A 25852-nucleotide genomic window follows, 5' to 3' on the forward strand; every position below is an offset into this window, starting at 1 on the left:
AAATTTGACACCTGTAGGATGTACCTATCAACCTCCTGTTTGCAAGCATTTAAGGACGGCAGCGAGGCATTTTGAAAGTTGTCATGTTTTGTCAATACATGCAAGATTTTACCCTCCTAGTGTTTGTTTTTGTATGTTTTTCCTTTTATACCACACATAAAAAAAAGCCCAAGTTCAGTCAAAATTTCCCCTGGGGGTTTAAAATTGACTAATGGTTTAGAGCTATCATTTAACTTGTCCAAATATTCTGATTTCAGCCTCAGCAGTAATCATTCTCTGATTTATGAGGTCTGTCAGGAAAGTAGTCAGTTTATCTTTTGTGTAAATCCATCAGTTTTGTATGGTGAATACATCATTAAATCCTTTTTGTGGGACTTTGCCTGATTGCAGAAAGGGCGCGAAATGGTTTCGCAATACACTTCAATGTAAAACAAAATGTTATCCAATTATTCAATTCACTGATAAAATATTCTGTTTTAAAAATAGTTGGCAGTGACAGCCCTCCAGGCTACTTTCTCGTATCACCAAGTAAAATGTTACAAAAGAGCGGAAGGGATCGTTTTGATTCCTGGGTGCACTTTTCCATTCATGACAGATTCATAGAAATAATGTGATTCTGTATCCAGACCAATTCCTAAAGCAAACTGCTTTTGTGGCTTGTGGAGAGAGCTCTTAAGAAAGTACCATGGAGCGCAGGGTACCATTTCGATTCAGGGTCAGACTTTTCCCTTCACGCTTGTCATCTCAATCCAAACACCAGAAGTTACAACAACATCTAGTGGAAACCACCAAAAAACATACCCGCAACGTGAGATTGGCGGAGGTAATGACTTGTCTGTAGATTGCGAAATCTGCATTGCACTTGTTGATGATGCGTCTTTATACATTTGTACATAAGGGATTTTTTGGAGGAGGTCGACTCCACATCCCAGATTGTTCCTTCACGAGTTACCAGGACACAATGAAGCTCAGCAACTAGTCTACATTTCCTTGGAGGTAGCTTCCGGAAGAAATTGGCATCGGAACGGAAATGTGGAAGGTCCCTCCCGCATCTTTCAAATGGAGACAGCTGTTACTCCGCCGCTACTGCAGGACCCCTTCTCCAAGTCCTCCAAGACCAAGTCCTGCTCTGCGACCTGGTTCTTCCGTCTGGTGCTGCTTTTGTCCAGGCTGTTCAGCGAGATGGGCTCCAGGGAGGTCTGCGCGTTATTGGCCGGCAGCACCGAGTTGGGCTGCAGCCGGTGCGAGTATGTTTTCCGCCGCTGTCCGTCGGCGGCGCACAGGCTGAACTTGAACACCACCTGAAAACCCCGACGGAAGTTCTCGTTGAAGAATCCGTATATGATGGGGTTGACGCTGCTGTTGAAAAACGCCAGCCAGTGGGCGAAGGGGTACACGTAAATGTTGACGATACGGTACTGCTGCTCCGTGAGTCGGGCGTAGTCGCTCAGCATCATGAGGGTCCACAGGGGCAACCAGGACAAGATGAAGAGCAGAGCCACGATCAGGAGCATCTTGATGACACGCTGCTTCTTCTTGGAGACGCTGTGGCGGTTGTCTTGACCGGGCTTGCCGCCCGTGGGCATGGCGGTCTTGAAGAGCGTGATCCCGATGCGCGCGTACATGACGACGATGAGGGACAGCGGAGCCAGGTAGATGTTAGCGAACAACACGGTGGTGTAAATCTTGCGCATTTCCTGGCTGGGCCAATTCTCCCTGCACCAGTAAAAGGGAGTGGTTTTGTTGTCGTAGCCGAGCAGCACTTGGATGCTATGCTCCTGCGTCACCTGTAGCATCACGCCGGATGGACACATGATGGATATTGCCAGCACCCAGATAATGACGATGATGAGAGTGGCGGTGGAGATGGTCAGCTTTTGCTTGAACGGGTAGACGATGCATCGGAATCTGTCGGGGGATGGGACGGCAGTCAAAGAGCAAACGTAGTCAAAAGCGGAGGCTTTAAAGACATCGGATTTCAAAGACGTTTGCGCTCAATCGTATTTACTGTAAAAGTATAAGAGATCTCGCGTGATTACGATGCCGCGGTACGATATCTGCTTTCTTTTGCCCGTTGTTTTTGACATTGAGTTACACAGGACAATGCGTTTGCCTACTAATGCTCTGCATGAGAAAACACCACCAAATGAGAAGAGAACCTTACCACACCAAATCATGTAACCACAAGAATGCTGTGGTATGTTTCTTTTGAAATTGGTCCTGGAAGTATGTTGCGGAAATGACTAACTTGAGTCACAGACTGTTACTCTAGGATTCGACACTATGTTGTTCTTACATTTGTGCTCTAAAAACTGAAATTATGTCGATAATGATTGGAGCCTTTTGCCAGCCTTTATCGAAGCTTCGAGGATAAAATAGCTGCTAGCCAACTGCGCTCAAGTGCACCGAAAAAAGTGACAACATTGATATTATGTGACATAATGACAAATAATTATAAATGTTCCTGTGTGTGTACTTTTCATTGATTTTATAAGCATAGCAATGCCCAGTATCAGCTGAATTCGCTCTTGTTGTTTTTTTTCAGCATAAAATACTGCATACACTTGCTGTAACCAATTGCGTTAACTTATCCAATTTGTTTTTTTCTATCAAGAGCCAGTAAGTAGTAGGATGCTTAAGTAAGGCAACCTTAAGTGATGTCCAAAAATATGGTAGAAGCCATCTCCAGGAAAACCAGGAATCCAACTGCTCAACAAGTGAGTCTTTTTTCAATGGCAGCCTACAGCAACGGTAAACATCTGATCTGATCAAATGTTGACCTTTCATTCTAAGTAATCTTAAATCCTATAGGACTATTGGACTAACGTTGTTGAACTTTGGCTGCCTGAGTGACAAATCCGAACGGCGAGACCATTTGGGAAAACCAAGGGTTATTTATGTTTCGAATCTAGGCATCCTATCTCTGAGGCAAAATACAACGAGATGGAAAAGTTACTAGAAGGTACTATATAGTGACAGTCATTAAGTTGCCGACACTGAAAATATAAGCCCTATTGTTTGTATTTATAACCCTTAACTAAAAGGGAAAAAACTATGGGCCAAGAGAAGTCTGCGTGCCTGTGCTACACCAGACGGGGCAGCCATATGCCAAGTTTGGGATTTGGAAATCCCAGTTTGAAATCAGAGAGACGGTCGGCTGCATAGTCCAGTACACTAAATAAAATGGTGACTGGCCACAGAAGGCGGAAGGCATTTTGTCTGCATCGGAATATTTAGAGTTTGGCATCTTCTTTCATCAATTTAAGATGACTCAGATAGACACATCATAGTTTTACTACACTATATGCAGGACAAACGGTTACATTTATGATTTTAGATGATGAACAAACTTTTTTCGACTGGCTGACGTATTTGCAGGTAAGTTTGAACAAAATTGCAAATCCATTTAAGCATATTTGCAAATGTTTTCAAATGTATTCCAATCTACTTGAAGGTTAAATGCTTATATTCACTTGGGCAAATCAACACCCCATTTTTGCAAGCACGTTTAAATGTATAAACAAACATGTTTTTACGAACTTCTAAATAAGTTCAAACATACTTGCAAAGACACATTTGAGCAAATTTGCCAAACGAAAAATGTATACATGGACTCCCTAAAAGAGCAGTGGTTTATCAGGTTTAGGGATTATGACATCCCATTCCGAAATCCAAACGTGGCGATCAGAAGTCACCGCCTTCAGTCTGAGGACGCTTTCAGACGTGAAGACGAGAAGAATTTTCCACACTTGGAATTGAACACAAGCTGGTTGATTTTGGATCGTTCGAAATTCAGTCTTCACAGAATGATGCATTGCATCACATATTTAACCTCAGAGGTACTGTATCTGATTTTTTTCGGTTTTGATTTCTTTCAACATGCGAGATATCGATCGGTGTTAGATATTGACTTTGCTCCTAGACGGTCATGTAAAATGTAGTGTTTATTTTGGGAAGGTGATTTGGAAGTCAAGCGCAAAGCAAGTTCATGCTTCAACTCCCTCCGTCTGGAATCCAATGCCTATCAAAGCGCTTGACAGATATGCGAGACGACGGTAACTCCTCTCAAAGCTGAACAAACACTCGTGTCCTTTCCAGCTGCACCGGACAACCTCGGGCTGTGTAAAATGTGGACACAATGACAAGAGACACTACTAACCGTCTGTTGCTAATATGCCGGTGACCCAATCATGTCTACATCCATGTGCGAAAGCATCGTGAAAACAGCTTAAGGTGCCAGGGCGAACTATAGTCAGCATGTGTTCTACTAGTGAGCGACCAGCTGCGATTCACGTCTTTGATTCCTTATCACCTCTGCATCTTTGGAATTCCATCTACTAGAAATCCTACCAGCTGGTTTCGCCACTGGAAAAGCATCCATACATCGTAATTGGGCTGTCGAGTCAGCGTACCTGTCCACCGCGATAGCCACCAGGGTGAAGACGGACGCTGACACGGAGATGCCTTGCACCATGCCGCTCATTTTGCACACCAGGCTTCCGAAGGGCCATCCTGCCAACAGAAAGGACGAGACGAGCTGATTCTCCATCGGAGAAGGTTCAGTTCAGACATTTTAACCTTTTACATACTGTTCATCTGTGTCCTCTGTAGTGGACAATTGTTTTTGGTCTACGCTGTATCTTTTGACTCATTCAAGCTACCCTAATAGTTTTCTCAGTAGCGGACATCCTGGCCTTTAGAATGATGGTGGGATGCAATTAACTTTCTTGCTGAGACAAAATGGACACACCAGTGGACACAAAGAAATAGGATGGGGTTCGGGTGGATATTTTAGAGGTTTAGTGCACATGCAGCTCTCATATCTGTGTAAATTGTGTTGGAATTGCAGCTCTTGGGTTTGTTTGTAACGCTCACTGCGTTACGTCCATACAACACACACAAGTACAAGACGTACAGCTTCAGCGTTTCAAGATTCCTACCATTAACCAGCAGCGTCGGGATCTAGCATCCAAAGCCCTCTTGTGGATGAGCTAACAAAAAAGTAGAAAATGTCGGTCGCTTGGCTACAGTTGCTGAATATTGTTCTCTATTTGAATGGTAGTGGTTCAATGAAACATCCCTGACCCATGATCCGTCAAGTGCGACAGTTCATGCCGCACATGGTCCGCAGTGAAAAGAAAACATGCGCTTTCACATAAAGGCTGCTTGGTCGACTCACCTTGCATATTATTCACTAAAACATAGCACTGATCTCATGTCAGGTGGAAGAGGAGCGAAACCCATTTGGGTCATGTAAGGGATAAGAGTAAGGGCTCTTTTAGGCAACTAGTGCCATAACAGGTCTTTGAGTAAAGACTGTACTCAATCTAAGTGATGTTTGTTTTTATTTAATAACAATAATATAGTGAAGCGTAACTTCAAAAAAAAGTAGCCTCATTAGGCTTTTATTTTGAAGTTGGCCCTTGCAGCAGTGGTGACGTAGCAGCTTGCCTGGCTTGTCTTCTTGAGTCATTTATCCCAATATTTAGTGCCGTCACACAGCTACAAATACTTTGCTAATACTAATACTAAATAATACTTATACTAAATACTAGTACTAATTAAGGATGCTAAGGCACTGCATGTCAATTGTCATTGTATGATACTGCAGAAATCTCTAGTGTTAACGCTAGCCGCTAACGGACGTGCGTTGGGCATTCAAATGCAGTGGGTCATTTGAAACAAACAAAAAAATAGTCCATCAATGTACTGTATGTTAGTAAAGTAAATGCAAATATCTGGATTCACATTTTTATTTGCTGTTTTCTTGTTTTGGAGAAAGTTGTTTCAGCTTGAACCCTCTTTTTTTATATACGTGTCAGAGCACGCCATTCCGCGCACTTTGAATTTGCTTCCACACTGCAACTGGGTCGTTTGAACTAAATAATGTTTGGCTTTTAAAAGAACAAGACAGCAAACAAAAAGGGGTTAATGCCCTCCCTTTGAGACACATTGTCCATTTGGAGAAAAGCTGAAGGGGGTCATTCAGCCTTTCCTTTTATGCGGTGTTCTCACACACGCGACAAAACTCTCATTATCAGCCAATTAAAGCATTGTGAAGCATAATTATCCAAATGATATGCGGAAGGTAAAAACCGTTATCAGTGTCGACCGCTTGTTGCCCAGCCTCGACCACCAAAGATGATAGCATCCCTTCATCTCCACCTCTCCCCTTTGAAGGTTACGAAGGGAAGGCAGTGCAGATAATTCCAATTAAAGCTGCAAGCTGCCAGGTGCATAGACAGGCGCTCGTTAAAAGTTTGACATGAGCGGTAGTACCACGACTTCAATGTAACACATAAGGCCAAGGCCGTGTGTTATATTCTTGCAGGTAAGTTGATAGATATTAATTGTGGGACGGGTCACAAATCCATCTAAACGAATCCAGAGTACACAGATGTATCACCAGTAAATATAAAAGGAGAGCTGGGCTCATTTTTTAGCTGCAGCCGAGAGTTTTCCTAATACTGAATAGTTTAACAAAATGCATTCGGCTCCAGTTAGCTGTGGTGTATGGCCTTTTATTTTATTTATTTATTTTAGATTTTGCATAACACTTTTCAAGTGACGCGAACCACTCAACACTCACACTCATTTGAGTCAGCCTGTTTTTTTTTAAAAAGTGATCAGTACAAACGGCAACTGTCTAGCTGTCAACATCAAAGAATGCAATCGTTTAAGTTCCTTTGAAAGACAATCAGACAGACAGACAGACAGACAGACAGACAGACAGACAGACAGACAGATAGATAGATAGATAGATAGATAGATAGATAGATAGATAGATAGATAGATAGATAGATAGATAGATAGATAGATAGATAGATAGATAGATAGATAGATAGATAGATACATAGAGCTATCTTTGGCATTCCATTTTGTTCTCCATTGCAACAAGATATGATGAAGACCAGCAATCATCAACAAAATAAAGTGAGCAAAGTGAATATTTACCTGTTATAATGTTATCGAGCAGTGTTGTCGGCATGCAGAAAATGCCCACCAGGAGGTCACTCACAGCAAGATTAAGGATGAATAAGTTGGTGACAGTCCGCATGTTGCGGCTGCGCAGCACAATGAAACACACTACGCCATTGCCCGCCATGCACACCAGGAAGATGAGTAGGTAGGACACGATGAAAATGGCCGCAGTGGATGGGTGGTGCAGGTAGAAGCCCACGTAGGTCACATTGTTCCTGGAAGGAAGCACGTTCTCCTCCGAGGTGTTGTAAAGAGTCCAGTTGTCCGGGTGCTGGTTCATTTTCACCTGTGAGGAGGAAGCACGTTAATGATTAGGTGAGTGTGTCGATTGTGGCCATCTTTTATCTATGGATATTTTCTGAGACAAATTGGCCTTGAAGAAACAATTCTGACATTTGCACCCCTCGATGAGAGGTGGGGTGCTACTGTACATTCTTGCACCCAGATGATGGATGGATGGATGGATGGATGGATGGATGGATGGATGGATGGATGGATGGATGGATGGATGGCTCATCTCTGAACACATGTGTAACAGGAGAGTTCCCGGCAAGAGTCAATTAAAAACAATAATAGCAAGTGACACAATAATTGAGTCCATTTCCAAGCCAGTGTGCTCTGTGTAAATTGATTGTCTTCGAACAGCGTGGTTAATGTGGAAAATCTCCCGACTGGTTCGACAAAAGATGATTCAACTGCAATAAGGGTGATACTCAGGAATAATCGGGGATGTTTTCTTTCTTTGTTTCTTTCTTTCTTTTCAATCATTTGCAGTTTGATTACTTATTTTGCTGCGAATCTTGCCTGGCAACATGTGCGATAGAACCCATGCTCGAAGACCACCAGCAGAAACACAGAAGAAAAAGGACTCCTTTTGTGCTGTTTTACCAATTTCTACTTATTGGTGAATTGGAACTAACACAAGGCAGCATTGCCGAGGGGAAAGGCTGTGGTAATGCTGTCAAAGAGAACGACTTGAACGAATTGAGTTTTGACGTTATTCTTGCTTCCTTCTGTACACTTGATATTATGGCAGCCAGCGTTTGAACAAGACATGTACATAATTTATTACTTGGCAGGTTTATTCACCGTCACGGTCACTGCAGTTTATTATGATGAAAGGTATCGCGAGGTGACGTCGTCTGATTGGAAGTGTTGCCAAAGCGACCAAAAAGGGATGTTGTGTTTAATGGGGGTAGGAGGGCTTTCAATCAAGGAGTAATTAAAAGAACAAAGAGGAGAGCTCTATACTTAAATACACCCCCTGTAATTAAAAAAAAAAAAAAAATACAGTTTTTCTTGGAATACATTTTAATTAAAAAATCAATTCTTACAGATTTTTATTTATTTATTTAACAAATTTTAAAGATGTCTTTCTTTGCACAATGTTCTTATATTTTTTTGAATAAAAATGTTTAATATATCTTTCAAATAGCTTATACAATATATATATATATATATATATATATATATATATATATATATATATATATATATATATATATATATATATATATATATATATATATATGTGTGTGTATGGGTGTGTGTGTATGTTCTACGTCTACTGTTCCACTGTTGCCAATCTCTCTCAGTTCAAAAAAATCTGTATTGAGTTTCTGTTCCTTAGGCATGTTTACCTGGAAAATCACAAGAGTATGTGGTCGGCACGGGACATTTTTCTGGAAGACCGATGAATTATTCATGATCCAAGGCAGTGATTGACTAATTCAACATACTGAATAAGTTAGGAATTATACATTTTAATGTTCCTCCAAGTTAGCATTCTCAATGATTTATTAATAGAAGAGCAGATGCTCTATGGTATGTAGGCTGCTATTCTAGTGCATAGGATATAACATAAAGGACATAATACACGAGTGTTTTCCACAATCACTGATCTAGAATTGGGCTGTTATTTTGTGTAATTTAGGTCAATTCTAGTGATTGGCAGGCAAAGATTTGGATAACAAATTAATTTGAACCCTTAAAGTAATAAAGACTAATTACATGCACAAAATTTGAGTGTTTTACTGAAATTTGTCTTTTTGTATATATTTAACTTCATAGTGCTAGTGTTTGAAAATAACATAACAAGATTGTGTGAGGTGGCAAAGTCACTTGTAAAATCTGCGAGTTTATCCTCAAATACTACAAACTATGTTATGGAATTCAAGATGAGACCCTGCTGACTTTTCAAAGTAAAAAAATAGCAGAGTTGACGCTAATTATAACTGTTGGTCAATCACTTTTTGTCAAACTAAATCTCTGAAATTCCAATCATGTATGGACACGATTTCATGTTTTGTTTTGTTTTCTACAGCCTCAAAGTGCGACCCCCTCCAATTACTCAGAGCAGATGGACAAAATAAAAGGTAAAACTGGAATTGGGCCTCTCACATTGCTACACATACTTACAGCATCAAGGCAAACTTGGAAAGAAGAAGAAAAACGATGTGGCTGCCTTCAATGTGCAAAGGGATCGGAGGGAGTAAAAGTGGCTTACACACAAACTTTATACACAAAAGACTTTTTTTCCTTTCATTGGAACAGAAACCTTCAGAAGTTAATCAATTTCATGTAAGGACAATTTTATCTTCAATTATGCGAATTTATAGGTGTTTGCATAAATTCGTTATGATGGTAAATACCGTATATGTGTTTTCGTAAACAAAATTGATTTCGTAAACACCGATCACAATTTAGTCATCCGAGGCCCCGACTTACATGTTTTCGTAAACGATAATAAGCAAAGAGAATATTCAGCATTGAAATAGCCTAACAGAGGCACTTTAACAACAGCAGCTTGTTGGTAGGTTTTGGAAGCAAAAAGGATGATTTTCAATTTCAAGTCGTCCAAGGCCCCAATGTCCATGTTTTGGCAACCACTGAACATAATTGTGTCAAACAAGAGCCTAATATTCTTGTTTTCATAAAAAAAACGCAATATAGAGCATTCAGATGTTCTCCTTTATAAACACTCAACAGTTCTAATGCCATCTATAGTCATCGGACAAATTACGACATTAGATGACCCTCCCGCGGTTTTGTAAACATTGAAGACCATTATCTTTTGACTTTGCGAGAAAGTGGGTCGTCCAGAAATCAAACAAGCGAAAGTGTGTCGACTCCAAATCAAACCTTCAAAAGTCCGCCTTGCTGCATTTTCATTTTAGACCTTGTCACCGAGACTCTTCAAGTCTTGAGAATGCATTACAGCTGTGTGGGATGTCACTCCGGACGGTCAACACTTATATCCCGGGAATGATTGCTTTTCTGTAGGCTTCCAATCCCATTCCGCATGAGAGACTTCACGTTTGTTCATCACGCACGTTTCACAGCAACTTGTCAGTCATCACTGTAAATAACAGACTTCTCCCGGAGAAAATGACCTGTAGCATCTTTTGCCGCCCATCCATTCACCCCCCCCCCAACACACTCCCACTCTCAGTCACTACGTAGCAGTTGACGCGCCCCAACTGTAATTACTGCTGGGGCCCACATGAGATCTACGCAATTTGCCCCTCGGTGTGTGAGCATAAACACTCCAGCAGCTCTGCAAATGACAGCTGCCAAACGTCCATCAAAAGGACTCAATAAAAGCAATGATGTTTATATATTTATTTATTTTTGGCCCATTCAGACCCATAAAAACGTTAGAGTCTTTAAAAACGCCAGCTTTTTAGGTTAAAAAAAATCTGTTACCTTGAAAGCACGCAGATTGTTTTGCTTTGATCGTCTACAGCATTTTGTATTGTGCGTTAGCATTAAGCTAGCAGACTTTTGTAAGGCAATTGACTTTGATTTGTTTAATATACAACATGTAAATATGTTGTATATTTACTTTGGCTGGCAAGATTCAAGTGGAAAGGGCAATAAATTGTCTGGAACTTGAAGAATTGTTCACTGGTATCTTGAAAATTATGTAACTCAGCTTTAGCTTAAGGCGCCACTGTATTTTGCTAGCCGTTTGGAGGGGGCTCAATTGATGACATGGAAAACAACATGTTGATGTCGCTCTTTTGCAGTGGCATGATTCCTGTGACACCCATCAACTATGACAAAAAGTCACGGATTTAACGCGTTATCGTTTACTGCCTGTCTACGAAACAAGGCTCAAGATTAGCTAACATTTGGAAATAAAAAAATCTCTTTGAAAGATACTTGGGAAGATGGCCACATTAAAGCAAAAATAACCGACTTCCTATTTCTATGCATGTGTTCTTGAGCTTTATTTTATGTTGCCTGATCATAGACATGCCGAGAAAATTTTATATGGCTCAGTGAAACAAGCTCCAGGGGCTTACTTTTCAAAGATTAGATTTGCATGTTTATGGTGAGTCATCAAACTTTGCTGCCATCCTCAGCCCAGCCCACACGCAGCAACAATAACGGAAATCTTTGGTAATTTAGCATTGCAATTCTGTCTGTTATTCATGTGTCAAATTTAGTGAAGTGATTCAGACTTTTTGTGAGAGTCTAGAAGGGATAGATGTCTTCTTTTTTCCATACATATATTGTTAACCATTTGGAGGGGGGAATGGCTCAGAGAGAAAAGTAGAAAAACACACTAAACACTGTGCGAATTACATACTTCTCAAATTGAACCAACCAATAACATATTTCATGAAATATTTCATTCACTGTCAATATTTCAGTCCTTTAATAAACTTTAGATATTACTCAAAACATGCACCATCGATGAGGCAAAAACACCCTGGCGAGACAAAAAGGACTATACGCTGTATCGCAAACTAGGATTTTGATGAAAGTTTGTAAATGCATGATAATCAACGTATATCAACGAGCGATGACGGAGACACCATATCGGGCCTTCAAGAGCATTTGGTAGGGGCCACCGTGCCATAGCATGCAAATATAGAGTGGCCATCAAATTAAAAACAAAGGTTTGTCAGATAAATGATTCGTATTTGACAGCATTTGTACAAAGTCTCTAAGATCGTTGAGGAAATGGCTGCTTCAAACCAAAATGGAAGACTTTTTGTGTCTTTTCTGCCTTTCATTTTTGCATGTTTTACCATAGACATGCCTACCAAATTATATGTTGCGAAGTTAAAGCAGCTTCGAGGCCTGAATTTTCAGATTCTTTCTTTCTTTCACATTTTATTCTTCAATGTAGCATTGGCCATTTGTCTGGTGTATACAGTCAAGCCTAGCTCATTTAATTTTGGTAGCAGTTGGACAAAATCTCTAGGGATAATTTTTTTTAGAAAGAAAGGTCAAAATTTTCCACAAAATGGCCGCTTCAAACTAAAATGGCAGACTTTCCATGTGACTCGTGTTCTAGAGCCTTTTTTTTCTGGGTCTACTCTTAATTGATCATTCTAAAAAAGTTTTAGGTTCCAATGTTGCTTACTTTTTGAATATTTGATTCACATTTTTAAGACAAATCAAACTCACTGTGCAAGGGACAAAAATGCAAAGGTTTTACAATATGTTATTTCGTGTAGTTTATAAAGTTCAAATTTGGTAGCAAATGGACAAAATCTATGGCACAAGTTCCTTTTGATAGAAAAAAACCTCAAAAGCAACAAAGAAAATGTTGCGTTTTGATAGATGTGTTTGAATACTTTTGAGATTTGAGAATGGTTGCCTCAACTCAAAATTGCGTGGTTTTGAGCATATGTTTTTGAGACTTTTTTTTTTGTGGGCCTCCTCACAATTGACATTTTCACCAAATTCCGAATCCGAAACCTGCTTTGAGGGCTGGGTTTTCAAAACGTTCCATTGGTTCCACAGAGTCCATCTTTTGAATCAATCATTAAAAAATTTGCGTGAAACCCGTGATCGCTCATAATCAAGTCACTTGATGTTTCATAGGTTTTATACTATATGACAGTGGTGTATTCACACAAGGAGTCCAATCAAACATATCTTAACTGTATAGAGTAAACTGTAGCCTTGTTGTCTCTGTCTATTGCATAACAGCCTAATCCCGAGAGCGTGTTTATTCCGAGCCAAGTCCGAACCGTCTTCTCTCTCTTACGCAGCTTCTCATCATGCCCCATTTGCTCAATTTTTTTAAAGCAAGTTTGACGTGTCATTTTCTTTCCTCACCTCGTGAGTGTTTAGAGGGGCAACCTCAAAACTACAATGACACATAATTGCATGTCATGTTAAACAGTATCTCCCACAGTTCTGGACACTTTGTAAAGACAAAAGGGCGGCAAAAAAAAAGGGCGGGAGGGGGTTGCTCATCAGTGGATTGGGCACAATGAGTCCACTGTGTGCACAAATGAATATGATGGGAGGGGTGCAGGCAGCCAATGCTGGGTGACTTCAACAATCAAATAAAATAGACACAAATCGAAATTTGGGGGGGGGGGGGGGGGGGGGGGGGGGGATATCAGAGAGCCATACTACGAATCCCAGTTCGCCTCTTCAATGCAGAACCGGTCAAGTTAAACAAAATAAATAAATAAATAAATAAATAACAAATGACAAGTCAGTAACTCACAATTAATTCACATAGGAAAATGATTGAATTGAGTGATTAAAATAATTCAATAATTTCAGTAATGTTAATAATAATGAGAAAATGTTGGTGAATGTCAAAATATAAGTGAGAAATGTACTGTATACAGTACACCTATACAGTAATATAACATTAATAAACAGTATGTTTGAAAATAGTGAAAAAAACTCACATATAACATATATAAATAAATAGAATATAAAATAATAAAATGAATAACGACAATAAGGGTGTTAACGAACTAACTAAATACATACGTACATACATACATACATACATACATACATACATACATACATACATACATTCATACATACATACATACATGCACACACACTGTACATACATAGGGTGTGTACGAGCAGATGCAGGCGGCACAACCTGGAACACTGGGACCCTCAATAAAAAGACACACACAAAAATAAAAGCCGTGTACAAAAAAGTACAGATTTAAAAAAAAATATATGAATCTAAATAAAATAATAATCATGTAAATTATATTTTTTAATGGAAAACAAAGTGATTATAAATATAATTGATGTACAAATCTACACAAAAGGCTGTCACAGGGCAATAAATTAAAAAAAATGAAAAGAAATGCATGGAAATAAACATTTAAATAAAATTAAAATACATTTTTTGACAGGTATTGCAGGGATGACTTTCACAATGCTTATTAAAAAAGTATTTTAAAAAAACTACTGTAATTAAATGGCAAAGGGACACACAAAACCAAAAAAAGTCAAATAAACCAAAATAAAATGAATATATATACAAACCTACGTTTAAGTGATAGGAGAAAAACATGCAGGGCATATTCTGTCAAGTATGAGAACAGACGTGAAAGACGGCAACTAGCTGAAAAAACACGACTGCAAAAGAAACCAAACCAAATCTGCTGTCTCACCAGCAGAATAAGTTGCTTCCACACTTACTTCAAACTTAACCATCTCACCTTTTTTGGGGGGGTCGTGTGGGCTTTAAAACGGCTCGTGTCCGCCACACCTCTCTACATGAAGAAAAAAAAAAAAAAACAGACTGTAGGAGTCCGGCTGGCTGCGCGCACGTGCGTGCGTGACAGAGGCCGAAGATGCGCTCAGCCCGCCGCTCCGAGCGCGAGTGGCGGGCTGACGGCGGCGCGTGGAGCCTTTTTGAGGCCGTGACGTAGCGAGAAGGGGGAGGTGAGGGGAGGGGAAGCGGGGCAGATAAGCCGGCGGGGGTGGGTGATACCCTCATCAAGCTGTTCGTATGTGCGCACACAACCATAGCGTTAATGCCGCTCACAGCTGGTGTGAGCATTTTTTATGTACGCACTGGAAACGCGTAATGTGTATTGGGTAATGCGCTGTGAATGAAAAAAAAAAGGTCAATTTTACGCGCGGAGCTGACTGAGACGCACGCTTGGATGACAGGATATGGCAGCGGTGTTTCAAGCGCACGCTGAGGAATGAGAGGCGCTCGTACTCTGCGTCACTGTGGACAATCGCTCTCATCCATACCTGTCACGTAAAGGGTGCAAAAAATGAGCGCTTCCATCAAGGGCGGCTTTAGTGCAGGAATTCTCATACAAATGGGGCCGGGCCAAAAAAGAGGATGAAGTCAAGTATTGCAGGAAAAGTGGCACTCGAAAATCCATCCATCCATTCTATAACCGCTGCTGCTTGTACTTATGTAATAAACGATATAACATATGTCAATAGATCTTTATATCAGGACATTACTAAACAGCCATCCATCTTGAAGAGCCGCTTAACCTCACGCGGGTCGCAGGCTTGCTGGTGCCCATCCCAGCTGACTTCAGGAAGTGGGAGGAGGACACCCTCAATGCTTGTTAGCAAATTGCAAGGCACACGGGGACAAACAACCATTCATGCAGCTAATCACACCTGTTTAGAGTGTTTAATACACCTGCCAAGCACGTTTTTGGGTGTGGGAGGAAGCCGGAGTGCCCAGGGAGAACCCGCGCAGGCAGGGGAGAACATGCAAACTCCACAGAGGAAGGCCAGAACCAGCTGGTATTGAACTGTGAGGCGGATGGGCTAAACTCTCTTACACCTTTCCGCTCGCGCTCTAAAATCCCAAGATGAAAACAGAAGATTGGGACATTCAAAAAGTTGTAATTTTCATACTTGCAGCCAAGTACGGGATGAAATAAGATTTCAATGGTATGATAACCTTCAGAAAAAAATATCACAGTATCGCTGTATTGAAATCACAGCTCTAAAATACATACATTTTAAAACCTTTTTTTTTTGGGAAATAGCAATTTCCAAACATTCTGACAATGTCAGAATCTAACAGTATGATAACCTTGAAAAATAATATCACGGTATCGCATTATTGAAATTACAGCTCTAAAATATATACATTTTAAAATCTTGTAGAAGTGAATAGACATTTTTGTAGATTACAGTTTTATTCATAAACAAAATATATAATATGGAATCTGTTACTATAACAAACATTTACAATGCACAATATTATATATATATATATATATATATATATATATATATTTTTTTTTTTAATCAACTACTGTTGAGTAATAGTTTATTTCAAATCAATCACTATGTGTAGTCATTAATAGTACAATATTGATTCTGTCATTTCATGTCTGAGGGTTCGCTTTCTTGACCCACACTTTAGTTTGATAGACTGCTCGCGTCGTACCTCACATCCCTCAAAGTAGCATAAGCATGTTAGCCGAGGAAGTTAGCTGCAGGTGCTAACTTCCAGTGGTACTGAAGATGAGAAACCAGGAAGTGGCTGCAAACTGCCCATTAAGGCAGACGAAGCGGGGGAGAAAAAAGGCATGGTATTAAATATCTTTTCAAAATGGTGATATATTAGCGGCCCATGCCTACTTGCAATTAAACAAACAATAACATTTTGCACAAAAAAATAAATGAGAAAAATGCGTGTTGCTTTCCTACCTATGATCTGTGGATTTTCTGCATTGGGATACTTTTACTTTTGGGTTGAATACAACAACAGTGAATTGAAAATCGACCAACCAATATTTGGCTCAATTTACCCAACGTTCCAGTTTGTTTCCATGAAACAAGTTAAAAAAATTGGTTGTCTTGTCCAATTCAGAAAAATGAATCAAGTTGACCCAACTTGTTGACTTTGCCTCCCCTCCTCTCCTGTAACTCATAACCCGGCTGTATGAAGATGAAGATGAAGATTACAGAAGATTGTTGTCAAGTGTGGGACACGGGCTGGCGCTCGCCGCTCTTTTGATTTTACCTCTTAGTTACCGCTTTTCTTCTCCTCTTTTCCAATCAAGTAGTATGGCAATCCCTAAGTAATTAGGATGCTTTAAAAGCGTTAATTAATCATTCCACCCAACTTATGATTTCCTGTTCCCTTGTGAAGCCTGTCAGAGCTGAATGGCCTTTAATGGCATTTTTTTTCAAAGGTGACTTCAAACACCCGAATGGCGAATCATCATTCCCAAGGTCGATGGAAATGATTTGGCGCACTGAGTTTGCGTAGCGACTAGAGGACAGCTCTGAATGTCAAAGTAATAGGGGGAGTACAGTAAAGCCATGAAACATTACAAACCCGCTCGTGAGATCAAAAACAGCGACGGAAAGAGGCCCCATCAAAATGCCAGAAAAAAATTAAAGATGCCCTCCTATCATAAACCATTTTTCGCACCATTGTATGCATAATAGATGTAAAAAAAAAAAAGGTCTTTGATCTGTTTTCAGGGAGTTGTGGAGAGGAGAAAGCCGATGAAAGCTCAGATTTGAAATCTCTATCATTGTGACAGAGGATTGTGACGGTTTTTATCATCCATCCATTTTCTATTGGCGCTTGTGCACACAAGGGTCGCCGGCTCTCTGGTTCCTATCCCAGCTTTACATAGGCAGTAGGAGGGGGACACCCTGAGCTGGTCGCCATCCAATCGCAGGGCGCACAGGGAAGAACAATCATTCACGCACCCAATCACACCTAAGGACAATTTAGAGCAGTGGTTCTCAAACTTTTTTCAGAGATGTACCCTCTGTAAAATACTTTAACCAGTGCAAAGCTTTTTAGGGAAAAAGACCTAAAACATGCCATCAGTGTCTGATTTATTCAACTTTAGACCCTTTCAAACTTCTTTTGTATTGGTCCACAAAAAAAAAAAATCAGCCTAAAGTGTTCTCTTTTGGATCATAGAAGAAATCTGTTATCAAAAAGAAATAACTTCACTATTAACAAATATTTGTCAGCAAAAAAATAATCAATGCAAAGTGTCAGACCTGATCTAAAAAAGAAATCATTATAAATGAATAATTGTCCACAGAAACATATTCAACGTAAAGTGTCCTCTTTAGGGATCTTAGTTGACATGTGTTCACAAAAATAAATCCTTAACTTGACAGGTAACGAGAGGTGGAACATGACAAGTTGCGTTTAACCATTCTAGCCTGGGGCAGAATCTGTCTTTTTACAACAATGAATTTGAATAGCCTACTGAACACAAAATTTGTTTCATGAACTTATATTTTCTTGAAATAACTACCGGTAATTAATTCAATAATTAGCTTTAAAGGATATTTTCATGTTTGTTTGTGAGTACCCCCTGAAGTTCCCACAGAGGTACTAGTACCCCCATTTGAGATCCACTGATTTAGAGTGTCCAATACACCTAGCGTGCATGTTTTTAGAAAGCGGGAGGAAGCCCGGATTGTCCGGAGAGAACCCACGCAGGCACGGGGAGGACACGCAAACTCCATAGAGGAAGGCCGGAGTGAGCTGGAGTCGAACTAGGAATTCTAGGGACATGCTAAGCGTTCTTTCACCCCTCCAGTATTTATTTATGTAACTCAAGAGCCCAAAGAGTTGGGTCGGTCCCTCTCCGGCCCAAATATCTTGGGAAGTGACAGCTCTCCCTCAAGGGAGACTGTAAATGGGCGAAAACACGCCCGCTGGACTGAATCAGCGTCACTGATTATGAAACAGACAGCAAACTAAAGGAGATTGTTCTTTGTTGAGGAGGAGAAGCCGGTGCCAAGTATGAAAGGGTGCGCAAGACAAATGACTCCTGCTCAGACTTCAGGCTGGTTTTCAGCTTCATTTGCACGCTGGATTAATGGTTGTTGCGCTCCGCTCGTCTTTTAATCTGTATTCGTGTTGGCCCGTGTTCCTTTTACGCTCTCTTGCCTTTAGTTTTAAAAGGCTTACGGCTGCATTTTCCTCACTCAATTTCTTCTTTGTTGGCCTCGTTTTTGCCTCATTACGATTCCGTCCCTTCAAAAAAGAAAAATTCGAAGAGGTTCCCCGACACCTGTCGACCCATCAGCTTTTTACCTTGTCTTGGTTTGTGACATCATCGACGTCATTCCTTTCCAAAATGTCCGACCGCGAACGTGGTTGGGTTTCAGTGTACGAGGTCTTTTTGGGGGTGGGGTCGTGCAATCCGGGAGTTGGCCTCGAGGCATGGGCAGACCTCCGCGCGCCACTGCGTGTCTGGGAAGAAAAGTAGCCCAAACAAGCCGAGCGCAGTGCTCATTAGGACACTTTGGTGCAGTCTAAACTCACTTTAATCAGCAGCAAATACTTGTGGGCTCGTCGTCATGACAATGTAACCTTCGCGTTTCTCGTCTTGTCGGCAAAATCTCATTAAAAGATGCACCTGAGGAGGTTTGAGATGGCTACGTTTCTCGCATTTTTGTAAAAAAGGGCCAGTTTGGACGCTTTTTTTTTTTTTTTTCCAGAAGAAAACATAAGTCAAGTTGCTTTTATTTCTCAACTGCTTTTGTTAGTGTTGCAGTTGTTGACTTCACGTCCTTTTACTGACATTTGTACATAAAATCAGTCAATCAACACAATCCATTTCTTGGATGATTGCTTGGTTATGCTTGCTTGGAATGGACAAAACTGTTAAGTTAATCACTAGAAAGCTGGTTGATGGATCGCTGCCTAGATTTGCAGGGAATTGGTTGGTTTCTCGGTTGGAACAGATGAAACTTGGGAGCATATCATTAGTTAGCTGCTTGGTTTTCTTGTTTGGAATGAATTGTTACTTAATTTGTTGGTCAGTCTTTGGGTGATTGGTTGGTTGGTTGGCACGGAGAAAACTGTTAACAGTTTTGTGGTCCATCTGTGGTCCCTTGTGAAGGTTTCTGATTTTCCCCAATTTGGGCTTTTTGAGTTTTTCCTTCTCCTTCTGGGAGCTTTGACAGGGGATGCTGTTGTGTACCTTACACCGAAAAGATGTCTCTGTATGACTTCTTTTTTCGAAAGAAGTCTCCGCATGACCTCTTTTCATCTGTTAAGCCCTTTGAGACTTCGGTGATTCAGGGCTATACAAATAAAACTCGATTGATTGATCGATATTAAAGTTGAGGCCCTGTACCAAGAACAAAAATGCTGGAGCAACAATCTATGATGAAACGTGACAAAGATGACCAATGGGGAATCTCAAGAAAGACGAAGAAGCGACCCCAGGGACTCTCGCTAGGAAGCACGGCTGTTTTAAAATGTGGAAACGTCACGACTCGTCCGTGTGATATTTAATTGGCCTGGCTCAGCTCACTGGGTTTTCTCCACATGAGCTACTTGCCAGACGTGATGTGCAGGCTGATATCGTTATTGTATGAGCACAAAGAATTTGGCTTTTCTGATGCTGTCCTTAGATTTGTTCATTAAATCACAATGATACTCTTTGTGACACGCAGCTCTTAAGAGTCTAAATTTGTCATTGAAGCAAATTATTGCCATCGTTTTGTTCTACCAACGAGACAGTTTTCAATGCTATATTTCAATGAAACGTTTATTACATGAGCGGATCGAAATGCATTCACTGCAGACTTTTGGAACATTTTCAAATGAGTAAAAGAAATGTTTCTTTTGGGTTTTTTTTTTAAATGAGACATTCGGAAGACTGTTCAAGCTCGGAACTTTTATATTACGGTGCCTGCGGTTAAGATGGAGCGGGGGTATAAACACTGTAAATTGTAATTTGATCCATGCTAATGAGACGAACTCAATGCATAGTATGCACTGAACTGACTGGCTTTCGGCAAGTGTACTTTTTTTTTTTTTCCTTCGGGAACACATGATTAAAAAGTCTGGCTTTCTGTGGCGACTTAGGCGAATGCATTTTTAGAAAACAGGGACTGACTTTCCTGTTAAGCGAAAAATCTCAGTGTGAGAGAGTGAGTGAGTGAGTGAGTGAGTGAGTGAGTGAGTGCTATTTAGTCTGTCAGTTAGTTGTTTAGTCACTGTTTAATCAGACTTATTACATTACTTACATGTAAATTGAAATGGCACATGATAAATTAGCTCCGCCCTGTCAAATTTCAACACTATGGAACGCTAATACAGTTCATCCATTTTGTTTCAGAACTGTTTTCAAAGTACGAATAAATTAAAAGCTTCTGGATTGTATTGGCTTCACCATATTATTAATACTGATGTGTTGAAAAAAATTCAATAGGTGATGTGACTTATTTATGGGCGTTTGCTCCACTCTCGTGCTCCCTGCAGGCAGCCGTTGGCAGTTTTGCAGAGTTGGAGCAATAACGCCATTTGACCTGCAACGCAAAACCCCATTGGGAACGGATGACAAGAGGATGATGGCCACCCCCACAAAGGAAGACAAGCATGGGCCGGTCTCTATGGAAACATCACAGCCTCTGCTACCTCATCGTGTGTGTGCGTTGCCTGTCTGGAGCCAAATCAGAACGGCATTAGTCACGATGATTCGAAAGCCGAGCTAACAGGTTAGAACAGCAGCCTCCTGGCCCGTGGGCTCTAGTTTGGGAAGCTATGAATCAGCCAGAGAGGCCTCATGGTGAGACGGTTCATTCAATGTCACAAGTACCAACTTATTTTTATACCCTGTGGAATTAGAAAGCTTTATATGAAGCGCTTTTCATTAAAAAAAAAAAAAAGTGACGCATACATGGTTGAATTAGACCCCCTCCGCCAATCGTCCTCATACACACAGTTTCCGATTCATCAAATAAAAGAGTATGGCTTGGTACCGAGGATCTATAGGAGGAAACATCATATCAAGAACCCATCTGCACCAGGTGCATAATCCCAGGCCGCAGGACGCCAACACCAATAGTGCAGGATCACGCGGCCATGGCTGATCTCAGCTCTTGGTAGATAGGACTCCCTCCCAGAAACAGAGGTGACAAATCCAGGTCCAGAAAATAACAATTTGGCCTCAGCCGTAGGTGCTTCACCTGGGGAGCTCATTGACTTGCCACTTCAGTAGGAGCACACGAAGCTAATGTCAAACTGTGGCTAGGTTTTGACTTTCTAGATCTGGAAGGAAATGCCAAAAGAAAACAAAACAATCGTACAAAAGGTAGAAAACAACTAAATTAATGATTTCAAATATAAACAATAGACCGACAAAGTATAACAGATTATATTTTGTCATTGAAGCAAATCATTTTGTTGTACCAACATCATTCAATTGCTCTGTGCAATTTTTTAAGTATACAGTACTTTCTCTCTTAATCGTACCTACTGCACATTAATTCTCTAGTACTTGGCCAGTTATTCCTGGGTGTTTGGATATATGCCTGCCGCCTATATGGATCACACTGACACTTCCATGTTCCTAAGTATAAGGCTGCTTAAACTTTAAACGGCTGTTGCAAGATTTAACTTTTATAACGGGGAGTTAAAAATCCACTGTTCCGTCGGCAAAACACCGCTTTGGAACATTCCGTTAATACCGATGAACTGGTTAAATACAATTATTGCCAATGATGTTTCCACCAAATTCAACAAAAAAACAGCCAATGGCAGCTAGCTTCAGCTCTTCCATCAAAGCTGACGTCAGGTAATACAACCATAAACACAGCTACCTAGTGAGCGCATTGGGAAAATAACCTTACATTATCTAATTAGGTCAAAAATCAAATTAGATCAACAACACCAGATAAATGTAAGCCATTTCTGCCACCAATTAACTTCGGAACACAAGTGGACAAAGGACCCCAAGCGGACTGGAAGTTCAAACAAGGTTTAACAACAAAATGGCGCACGCCCAGCATGGAAACAGGTAACTCAAAGTAATAGTACAACCAAACCACAGAGTTCCAAAGGCTGTCCAAAATAAGGGAGCGAGGCAAAAACCACCCTAAAAATGCGCAAGGGTCAAAGTAGAAAACAAAGCGCCACTCAAAGAGTGTCGGAAAAAGATAAACACAAAACTAGAAGGAGGGGAGTGCAGTCTGCAGGGGAATGACAAATAGGACAAAAGTAACAGCAGTAAATCAATGAGGAAAAATCTTGTAAAAGTACAACCGAAAAAACTACTTAAGCAAACGGCATGGAATAACCCGGCGTGGTTCTCCTGCCATGGCCGCACTTAAAAAGGGCTCTGATGACTGATGTTTGCCAGTTGTGCGTCCGGTGACTCCGCCCCCTCGTTAAGTGATTTATTCCGCCTCTACAATGTGAACAGCCGGGACAATTAGCCAGGAACATGACAATTTGGCTCAAAATCTCCACCTACACGGAGACTAGGTTTGGAAAACACCCCAAGAAGCCCTAACTACATCTGTCATTTCATATGTACCTGTGGCTGGCTGAATAGTGAAGCCCGCGGTCATTGGTGCCAAACGTATTGTATTGAGTCAGTGAATCAAAGCAAGGCAGCCTCTTCAAATATCCACATTTCGAAATGCTTTTGTTGGGAAGACCAGAAAGCGGGGCATATTATTTCACATCATTCGAATGATGATAAAAGCATGCATTAGCATCTGTTATTTTGTTATTTCATTTTTTTTGTCACTTCTTTCATGTGTTGAATAAAAGAAAAGTCTGTTGAAAATAACGGAAGGGTTTCTAGACAGCTCATGTAATTAGGTCAACATTTGCAATTTGACAGTTTTGTTGTATTAACTTCCCATCTTTTTTTTGGGATCTTTTTTTTCCATCTTGTTCTTTTTGTCGTTGTAAATCACTCCAAATTTGTCTAATTATAGTGGCTGAAAAATACACTTTTCTTTTGCAGGCCATGGTGGTAATCAAAAATCTCAAACTTTTTCTGCCTAGCAAAAATGCTGCAAGTGCTTGAAAAAAGTACCATGTATATTCTGATCAAATAAGGATGTCTGAGGGGATGTTGTCAGCATTTTGTCTCTGGTGACCATAGGGGCCGGATGCTAATGGAAGTGACTGATGTTACCTCCCCTGCGGATGCTCGGTCATTTTTCAAATCGGCGAGGGGATTGACGGGGGGAAAAATTCCCATTGTTTATGCGACGCTTTTTGTTTTTCAGGCGACAGAGAATTGATGCATGGAGCGGAGAGGAAGTTGCAGCCGCAGCAGGGATTAGATGAAGAAAACGTGAGGGGAGTCGGATTAGTAACCCCAAGCAACAATGATGCAAGTGTAAGAACCACTTGATGATATTATACTTAAAAAACACTCAAAGTAAGAACAATAATGATGATATACATTATAGTAAGGATACCAACAATAATAATTTAGTTCATGGTGTACCCCGACGACTGCCCGAAGACAGCTGGGATAGGCTCCAGCTCTCACACACACACACGCACACACACACACACACACACACACACACACAAAAGATATGTTTTAATTCTGTGCTCAATTCCATTTAAAATGATCGATAATACTTGGAGCTAGCGAAAAAAAAAAGCAGCTCTGTCAAACGTGTATGTAATTTGTATTTTTTTCAATAACTCAAAATTATATTTATATAAATATATATATACACATACACACACACTTATAGAGAAATGAAGAGAGAGAGAGAGAGACTGTTTGCTGCTGAGGGTTATTTTATTTTCAGTGGAAATAACAAAATGAAAACGAATTGCACAATTACACAACACGACTCAAGGACAACACATTGACCTTTGAAGTTTGGTGAAAACTAACAAATACAATAAAAGCAACCTGTTAGTAGATGACAAACCAGGACAACATTTTTTAAAAAAAAGAAAAAAGATCAGAAAATAATGATAAAAATTTATTTAGAAATAAGTAAATATATATTAAAAAAATAGTGCAACAACTTGGATGTAATAAAGGTAAAAATGTGAAAAAATGTGAAAAAATGTTAAAATGAATGCAGAGAAGAGGATTTATCCATGAAAAATAAGTGTCAAAACATACAGGAATATGTGAAAAATAACAGGTAATAAAATAATGTAAATCTTTCCATTCAAAAATGTTCACAATCATGTTAGTGCATTAAAATGTGTATTAAAAAAATGAAACCATAACTTTTTTTTTTTTTTTTTAATTGGGTGTTTCATTTTTTTGGGGGGTGGGTGTTGATTATCGCTGAAAGCGGCGCCAACTTTGATTTGTAGCGCAAAGACACACTCTCACTTCCTCAAACCAGCCCTCAACTAATTACATTCTATTAATTTACTGTATTTACATACTGTATTTGTTTATCTATCCATCCATCCATTTTCTACAGGCTCTTATCCCCAAAAGGGTCACAGGCTTGCTGGTGCCTATCCCAGATGGCTTTGGGCAGTAGACGGGGAACCCTGAACTGGTTGCCAGCCAGTCGCAGGCCACACAGAGACTAACAACCATTCACGCACCCAATCACACCTAAGGCCAATTTAGTATGTCCAATACTACGTCCGAGCATTTTTTGGAGTGTGGGAGGAAGCTGGAGTGCCCAGAGAGAACCCACCCGGGCTCGGGGATAACATGCAAACTCCACACAGAAAGGCTGGAGCCAGTTGGAATTGAACTTGGATTGAGGCAGACATGGTGACCAGTGCCCCACCAAGCCACCTGTATTTGTTCATTTATGAACCACCATTTTAGATGGCGGAAATAATGAAAATAACTCGTGAGGATTATGTGTGGATGGACTATAATTAACTGCTGGCACGCTGACGTCGCACATGACATCAATAACTACGACATTTCACTTTTTATTAAGCGTCGCAAAAAAAAGACAGCAAAAAGCGTAAGCCAAAATATGCACTGTTAATCCTCAGATGTCTCTTTGAACTATTTTTACAGTTGTGCAAGCCAGGATGTGCTCGCTGGATATTTATTTGGAGTCAACTTTGCTGACGGGAGCAGACTTAAAATGCACAGCAAGCCTCGGCAAAAAAAAAAAAACAACTGACAGATGCTGATTGGCTGAGACGTGGCGACTGAGTTTCGGCCGATACTTTGTGACATGTCAGCCTTTCCTTCACCTGACAGTTGTTTGCCTGCCTGAAGGGGGAAATGGGTGAGGAGGCCAGGCCTTCATCAGCATGGCAAATTTTTGTGCTTCTACCTGTTCAAAATGCACAAGTCCAGCGCATCTACTGACACACTTCATTCGAATCAGGTTTTGGTTTTTTTCCGGCAACTATATTAAGCTTCCTGGGTTTCAAAGCACGTCAAATACAATGAAC

General features: G+C 40.4%; 1 protein-coding gene and 1 long non-coding RNA gene across 2 annotated transcripts; one reads left to right on the top strand and one right to left on the bottom strand.

Annotated features, from left to right (window-relative positions):
• Positions 1–1055: 1055 nt before the first annotated feature.
• On the bottom strand, positions 1056–14566 carry npffr2a (neuropeptide FF receptor 2a). Its single transcript, XM_088419754.1, has 4 exons — positions 14433–14566; positions 6955–7267; positions 4413–4512; positions 1056–1908 (listed from the first exon to the last, which is right to left on the bottom strand). Exons 2-4 carry the CDS (start codon positions 7259–7261, stop codon positions 1056–1058), a joined length of 1260 nt encoding a protein of 419 aa, XP_088275880.1. The 5' UTR covers positions 7262–7267; positions 14433–14566.
• LOC148429292 (uncharacterized) lies at positions 7067–23821 on the top strand. Its single transcript, XR_015866178.1, has 4 exons — positions 7067–7296; positions 9305–9356; positions 20963–21198; positions 23725–23821. It is a non-coding gene; the product is annotated as an uncharacterized LOC148429292 (long non-coding RNA).
• The last annotated feature ends 2031 nt before the right edge of the window (positions 23822–25852 follow it).

This window comes from Hippichthys cyanospilos, chromosome 1, assembly GCF_059441005.1.
Source record: "Hippichthys cyanospilos isolate Australia breed blue-spotted pipefish chromosome 1, RoL_Hcya_1.0, whole genome shotgun sequence".
NCBI classification, from domain to species: domain Eukaryota; kingdom Metazoa; phylum Chordata; class Actinopteri; order Syngnathiformes; family Syngnathidae; genus Hippichthys; species Hippichthys cyanospilos.